The sequence below is a fragment of the Charadrius vociferus genome, unplaced genomic scaffold, assembly GCF_000708025.1.
Source record: "Charadrius vociferus isolate BGI_N301 unplaced genomic scaffold, ASM70802v2 scaffold282, whole genome shotgun sequence".
Classification (NCBI taxonomy): Eukaryota; Metazoa; Chordata; class Aves; order Charadriiformes; family Charadriidae; genus Charadrius; species Charadrius vociferus.
This window is the reverse complement of record NW_009647731.1, coordinates 1,753,464-1,761,128: the sequence shown is the minus strand read 5'-3', so window position 1 is coordinate 1,761,128 and position 7,665 is coordinate 1,753,464. Positions and strand designations below refer to the sequence as shown.

General features: G+C 50.8%; 1 protein-coding gene across 1 annotated transcript in view; it reads right to left on the bottom strand.

Annotated features, from left to right (window-relative positions):
* Positions 1–4,700: 4,700 nt before the first annotated feature.
* The window catches only part of CNNM2 (cyclin and CBS domain divalent metal cation transport mediator 2), a 123,037-nt gene continuing 120,072 nt past the window's right edge, over positions 4,701–7,665 (bottom strand). Inside the window, exon 9 of the mRNA XM_009881615.1 lies at positions 4,701–4,879. Within this exon, the coding sequence (XP_009879917.1) occupies positions 4,701–4,879 (179 nt within the window). The remainder of the gene's footprint in view (positions 4,880–7,665) is intronic.

The window sequence follows — 7,665 nt, the reverse complement described above, 5'->3', positions numbered from 1 at the left end:
AGCCCCAGCCGCTCACGGCTTCCAGGAACACTCCTCAAGTATTTGGGTTTTCCAATTCAATATGTTTGGCATCCTGGTGCCTGCCCCGTGATTCAGGTATTGAGGTTGGCTCTGCAGCCGTGCGTGCTGGAGAAAGCACACGCCAAGAGCTCCGAGGACCCTCAGGGGGGAGCGACGCCGCCTGGCTCGTAAACCACCCTTCTGCTTGGGAGAACATGGATCAAATGGGACCGGAGCACTGGTGCTGGGGTCCTGGTGGGTTTCCACTCTCCAAATTTCATATGGTCTGCAAGGAAAGGAGAGGGAAGCAAGTCCTTGAGCAGCAACTCCTACCCTTAGTGTGAGGAATGAAGACAGGACGGCTGCAGCATTGCCCAGTCCTGGGTGCTGCACTTTCTTCTCTCACCTTCCTGACCACTCAACCAGACCACAGCGAGAAGAGCAGAGGAACAGCCACGGCCAATGCGAGAGCAGCAGCCACAGAAACCCACATTGCTGAATCCAAACCAGCACAATGCAGAAGGACAGAGCACGTACCGGGGGTAAAAACCTGCCGGCCAAACCGGCCCAGCCCAGCCTGCCGGGACCTGAGACTTTAAAGCAGGGATGACGCTAGAGCCGATCTAGGCACGGCACTTTGTCACTCCTGAACAGAGGAGCTCACCAGGAGTCCCCTCCATGCTCCCACATTAATCTTTGGGCGAATCCAGAAGGCATACATTCAATATTGGCACTTCCAACTAAAGGCCTATGATCCAGGCTACTCATCTGGCACCTACAAGCTTCTCACTTGAATTTGGAAGGACAACAGCGATGCCCAAAGGATAAAACAAACCACCTCCTTTTATAAAGCTCTGTGGTCTCCAAACAGCTGAAATGGGATGCTAGACTGCTCTGCCAAGCACTAAATGCTGGGACAAGCCCTTCCTTCCCAACAAACCCTGCTATCAACCAATGGCCACACTGCTTCCAGGAGAAGAGAACAGAGAGATCAAATCCACCTCTGGAGCATCGGAACCGCCTGCAGCCTTTGCACGTTCCAGGTGCACGTTCAGCTCACAACAGCTGACAAACCTCAAGCCTGTCTCTACGACAGCAGCTCCTGTTGAGAATGGCCAAACCTCTCCTGCTGGGGGGAGGATTAAACACCAAGCGCTTCACTAGCCAGACATCTGTGCTGGAGGGGCGAGAGCAGCCAGGGTACCACCCTCTGCAGGACCCCAGTGATCAGCCCTGCTCAGAGGAAAACAGGGTCTGAAGTATAAACCTCAGGAGAGAGCAGAAAGATGGTTTTCAGCTGGAGACAGAAGACCAGCAGCTTTGAGTACCGTATTTCCAAGGTGCAGAACCGCTTTAGAGCTTGACCTCAGGATAATGAGAACAAGATGATGTCACTTTGAGTTTAGCACTACCGATCTGTGAAACACCTCCCTCCACCACCCGTACTGTGCCACAGACTGGAGGCAGCTTTCCGGCACCCCTTTCCCATCACTGCAGCTCAGGGAAGGCTGCTGGGATAACCTGGCATCCCAGGCTTTCTCCTAGGGAATGCTCTGGCCTCCCCAGGTTCCGCATCCAGCTTCTCACGAAACAGCCAATATGCACAACCAGACCGAAAAGCTCAACCGTACCGCCTTGGACCCACAGCAACAGCATCCCCTCTCCTGGACATGGCCTCAAGGGCACAGCCATGACACTAACCACGGAAGAATGCAACCAGCAGGAAGCCAGGATCCAGGACAAGAGCAAGACACCAAATGGGATTGTCCAGGGGGCTCTGTGGGAAGCCGTGGATGTCTCCGAGTCCCCTGTGCTGCCGACACATGGGAATGAGGCCAGTATCACCACAGAGATCACACCGACAAGAGACCTGCAACTGATAGACCAAGTATAACAACAAGAGACCAGGGATAAGAGCAGCTTCCTGGCTCAGCTTGTAGGGTAGAGCTTGTCCTCTCTGCTGGTCAAGTCAGGATGAGGGCTGCGCTCTCCTCCGTGCCATGAAAAGATGCCCGGCTTTCGATCATGTGAGTTAAGCTCATCATTTCTCTGTTGGGCCAAACCATTCCTCAGTACCAGGTACTTCTTTGGATCTATTTAGAGCCCCAGTGTAGAGCCGGGCAGCGGGGTGGGCAGCGAGCCCAGGTCCGTATCCCACCGAGCCTTTCAGCACGTGCTGCTTTCCAGCTTTGTGCCCAGCTTCGCATGCGGCAGCGCACAGTACAAACGCAGGAACACCTCAACGCTGGTCGGACACCTTCAGGATGAAGCCTCAAGTTAGCATCACAACAAGAGGTACTCTGCAGCATCCTTGCCCACCCGCCAGTCCCAGTTTTCTACTGGTAATCCAGACACTGGATAACTTCACAACTGGTACGCAGGTACTAGTTTTAAAACCACAGACGTGTGTATTAGGTATCATATAAAATATGGTACATCTTTCATGTGGGAATGGTTTCTATAGATAGTGTATTTCAGCACAAGGAAGATGCATGTTCCAAGGGGGCCTGGAGAACGCGGCTGTGTTCTCCATCATGTAGAATACTTACACAGGACGCTTGTGAGGAGACAGCGCTGCTCTTTGCCATCCGCACCCCCACGCCCCTCGGCTGAGCTCTGCAGAGATCACAGGAAGCACCACCGCTGCCCAAGCAGCCCCTTGCACAAAGCTACTACCTCTTTGGTTTTCTTTGAGCTGATTTGAGCCAGAGCCTGACACCACCAGTGCCAAAATCTCATCCTCAACTGAGCTGGGCCCTGAAGGCTGAGAAGCAGCAATGCGTGATGTCCACGGGCCATCGTGGGCAACTCGCCCTGCTCCCCCTGAGCTTTCTCCAGGTCTGAGGTGAGGGCAAAGGGCCATATCCTGAGACTCCTACTCTTGCCAGCTCCACCTGCACAAAAAGGCACTTAAAGAAAAGAAGAAGAAAAAAATAACCCTGCGATGAGGAAAAGGAGAGTAAGCCCAGGAGAACAGAGGAGGAACAGAACAGCGAGCACAACATGAATGAGTGGCTGACCCCTCTTCCAACAGGGCCCAAGAACTGCACGCCTTGAGCGGCCAGCTCCAGCTGCCCTGCACAGGTCTTGGTATCATCCCATCCCTACTCAGATCGGAGCAGGAGTGTGTGTGGGGGGCAAAAAGAGCATGAGAGGGCACCACACATGACTACAGGTTCAGAGCAGAGGTGGAGAGCGGTGGAATTCAGAACCTGTCCCATGGAGCTCACTCTGCTGGTGCAACTGGATGGGGGAAGCACCTTGTCCTGCCACGCCAGCCTTGGGGGCCCTGCTCCCCAGCCAGCCCGGACACCCTGCCAGCATCCCTCATCCCCCTGCAGGATACCCTGTCCTGAGCTCCTCTGGGGCAGGGGCCTTCAGCTGCACCCAGATTTCACGGAGTGGACAAGCTGGGAATAAAACAACAAGCTCTTTGTAAACTCTGGAGGGTCTGAGCTTGGAGTCTACAGAGAAGCCAAGGTTGGTTTGCTAAGCCCACCCTGAGCCCCTCTCCACTCAGAACTAGCGTGCTTCGTATGATCTCCACGTCACCAGAGTCAGTCTCATTTGGAGAAAGATTCTCATTGGAAAGCAAGAACATTCCTTCACTCTTTACAAAGATTTGGCAATACACAGAAAAAAAAAAATAAAATCATAGTTACAACAGATTCAGGTTCATTTCATTTAAAGGAAATTCAACCAACAGGAGTGTAAAAGTTATAATTCACAGTTGTGCATTTAAGATATTAGTGTTGAAAACCTCACTTCAAAGAACTCTTGTGCAAAATTGTATTGACAGTAGAAACCATGGCTAGATGCCCTCCCAGCCTCCCCCGGCCAACAGGCCATTGTCCACCCCCCTGCCTGCACCCGGAGGCAGACGGATGAGGGCAACAAAGGTGGCAGTAGGAGTTGACAAAGGAAGATGCAGTATCCTTTCTACGAGTCAAAGCCTTGCCGAGGTCTGAGGTCAAGTCCAACGATTCCCAAAGCCACCAGCTGGTGCTCTGTGCCACAGCGATGACCGGCAGCCATGCCACACGTCCTCATGGCACCGCGGCACAGCATCTGGCATCTGAGCCCACCCGAATGCAGGCAGGCAGCTGAGGAAGCAGACCTGCTCCGGCAGCACACCCCCTCCGAGGGCACAGACTCAGACGCCACGGCATTTCCATTGCAGTCGGAACAGCCAAGCCCCGGAGCCAGCAAACGCCATCCGGAGGCTCAGAAGTGATCCCGAGCACTGGGCTCTTCTGCTTGTGATGGTTCCCACCACAAGGGCTGGGAACCCCGTGCATTTGTTAAACAGTAAAACTGTAAATACCCTGAGAACAGGGAGACTGGATTTTTTCCCCCTCCGGAGAGAGGATCATGCTTTGCTCTTCAAGCTAATTAGTAGTAGCAGCTCCTAACCCCTCTGGGTCAGGTACATATTTTCCGTATGAAACACATCTATAATCAACTATTTTTATGGAAATTATTTCACTTTCCATTATTGGATCTGTACAAATGATGAAAAACAGTCATGCAAAAAATTGCCTGCAAATTTTGGAACAGTGCAGCATGGGCAGAAGCAGGAGGTATTTGCTTTGGGATCACATGGCTTTGGTTGGAAAAATTGGCTTTTTTTTTTTTTTTTTTTTTTTTTTAAAGAAAACATACAAAAAAACAAATCCACCCCCTGCCACAAGAAGTAGAAGTCAGACCCAGCGAGCAACCTCATCCCAGAGAGAGCGAGCTGCCTTGACATGAGCCTTCCCTCCTTCGGCAGGTTTGACAAAACGGATACTGCATCTCAAGTTCACCACCGCGTCAAACACTTCCGACAAACTTTTACATTCAGCAACACTAGATAAAAACTGGCGAGGCGAGTCCCTCGCTGAGGACAAACACTGTGACATCTCAACATTTTGCTTGGCAAGAAAGGTGCAATATTGGCAGCTCTCCGGGAAGGAGCAGGGTTTAGGTCAGCCCATGCTGATGCTGAGCCGTGTGCGCTCGGCAGTGGTGGGCTGGTGTGCATCAGAGCGAGGATGGAGACTAAGGAAACGCTTTTAGATGGGACTCAAAAAAAGTTAATAAAAAGGTAAATGTGAGAGTAAGGTTTTGGGGGCCTCATTTCCTCCTCACTGGGTGCACAAGTTGTACAGGCTGACAGAGTTGGGGTTGTCCAGCCTGGAGAGAAGAGAAGGCACCGGGGAGACCTTATAGCAGCCTTCCAGTATCTGAAGGGGGCCTACAGGAAAGCTGAAGAGGGACTTTTTGCAAGGGAATGTAGAGATAGGATGAGGGGAAATGGCTTCAAACTGTAAGAGGGTAGACTTAGATTAGATATCAGGAAGAAATTTTTCACTGTGATGGTGGTGAGGCATTGAAACAGGTTGCTCAAAGGAAGTTGTGGATGCTCCATCCCTGGAGGTGTTCAAGGCCAGGCTGGATAGGGCTTTGAGCAACCTGCTCTAGTGGGAGATGTCCCTGCCCATGGCAGGGGGGTTGGAACTAAATGATCTTTAAGGTCCCTTCCAACCTAAACCATTCTGTGATGCTGTGATTCTATGACACTGTGCAATTTCTATGCCCCCTTGTGGGGACTTCATCCTCACGGGTGGCTCCAAGGAAGAGGTGCACCTTTCCCATGGGGGAGGACAGCAGAAGTTAGGGCTGCTTTCTGAAGCCAGGAGAGAGAAGAGGACAGACACACACGGACCCAATCAGCTCTGACACCAGACGCTCCAATTCCCTGCGGGGAGATCCTGCAGCAAAATATTGCACCTTTCCAGCCACCATTCACAGAGGCGGACCATGGGAACTTGTGGCCAGTGCCTTCCCCAGCCTGCGAGCAGGAGAGACGGGGCAGGCATGCAGGCACAGAGAGCTCTGGCAGTTGCATTTGGGGCTGGGGGCTTCTTTGAGGGCCAGATGAGATTATCCAGGTGTAAAGAAAGGAAGAGAAACGCTACATAGCCAGGGGCCACGGAAGGGTCTTGAAACAGAGAAACCACAGTGCCTGATTTATTAATTACTCCAGATAATGAAGGCAACATTCACATTTTGTTTGAGACAGCACTGGAAGGGGAAAGGATTGGGTGAAGACGACTTTTTTTTCATTTGAGGGCTTAGACTCCATCTGTGTGACTGGGGAATGTGTGATGCACATCTGCCACAGGGTGCCTCTTGCTTGCACCCAGTCTGCTTTCAGGTTTTTGGGGTGGAGGAATTGGTTTCTGCTGCCCAACGCAGGGTGCTCTGCACTAGCGGCAGCTGGGTGCTCTCTGCTGGGAGCTCTCTGCTCTGCTACCATGGTAATCCCAAAAATGGCTGTTAAAAGGGGCAAGAGAGAAGGAAATGCACTAAATCCACTCAAAGGAAGGAATGTGGCTGGGAACAGCCTGGAAATGAACCTCTCCGAATCCCTGAAGTGCAATACACTCGCGTCCGGAAAGTTTTGTCAGTTCTTGGAGTGGAGAGGATGGTCCCGACTCCTCAGCAGAGCCCATCCTTGCACTGGCAAAGGTTTAATGTCACCTGGAGGATGTACTCTGGGCGTAATTGTAGCAGCATCTTTTGTGTTAATACTAGAGACTGAAGTGGGGACGGGGACTGATGTTCTCTGTTATTTAACAAAGACTGCACATCTGCTCTGGCTGAGGGAAAGCTGCGCAAACCACTACAGCACACGAGTGCTTAAAAGCTTGTCATTTTGGGGTGCGCACATTACTTTACCATGGAATCGCCAGGAACATTAATGAAAAATCACCCGGTTACTTCACTATGGAAAATTACACCCAGCTTTCATTTCAGGAGACTGCAGTTTTGCTAATTAACTCCTTTCCCCCCCCAGCATCATCTTCAACATACACGAAGTTTTTGGAGGTTACAAAACTGTAAGTGTAAAAATGCTTTTGCCTGTTTTATAAAGAAACCTTCTGAAATTTGATTGATCATTAAATACCAAAGTAACAACTCCTTCCCTGAAACTTAACTATAAGAACGTAGTAATACTCATCCCTTGGCCCTCCAGGTGTCTGAAACCAGAGGTTCCTTGGAGCTTGCTCGTTCTTAGGACACAAATAACATACAAGTACCAGTTACTAACTTCTTCAACAGGGCAACAAAAAGGACCAGAGAGAGGTGAAAAGAGGCCTAAGGACACCGGAGCCAATTCACAAAACCACGACAGAGCCCATTTGAGGTTCGGGAGGGACAGAAACAATTTAAAACTCTGCAAAATACTTTTTAAAAACATGATCTCTCTTGAAAAAATAACTGGAGGAGCTTTTAAACTTCTCCACATGTGTTTGAGGAGGAAAAACCCAACAAGGATCAAAAATACAGATAAAAAATAAACATGATTCTACTTTGCAAGAAGTATTTTCATCGTTCTCAAGGGTGGCTCACCATTCCCAAAGTACGCTTGGGGCTTTAGTCTCTCTTGCTCTTTGCTCCTTTCTTCCTGTTTCTTCCTCTTCTGCTCCCAGAACGGACGCAAAAGTCTTTGGTCTCAGAACACTGGATGCAGCACAGTGTTGCAAGCACATACTAACGGTGTTCACACTCGGGGAGGAGGCAGGAAGGAGCGAGGGCTGGTCCTGCTGAGGAGATGGGATGGGTGGGCTGTGGGGAGTCAGCTCCTAGATGGCTCCTTCACTGTGCATACTGTGGTTG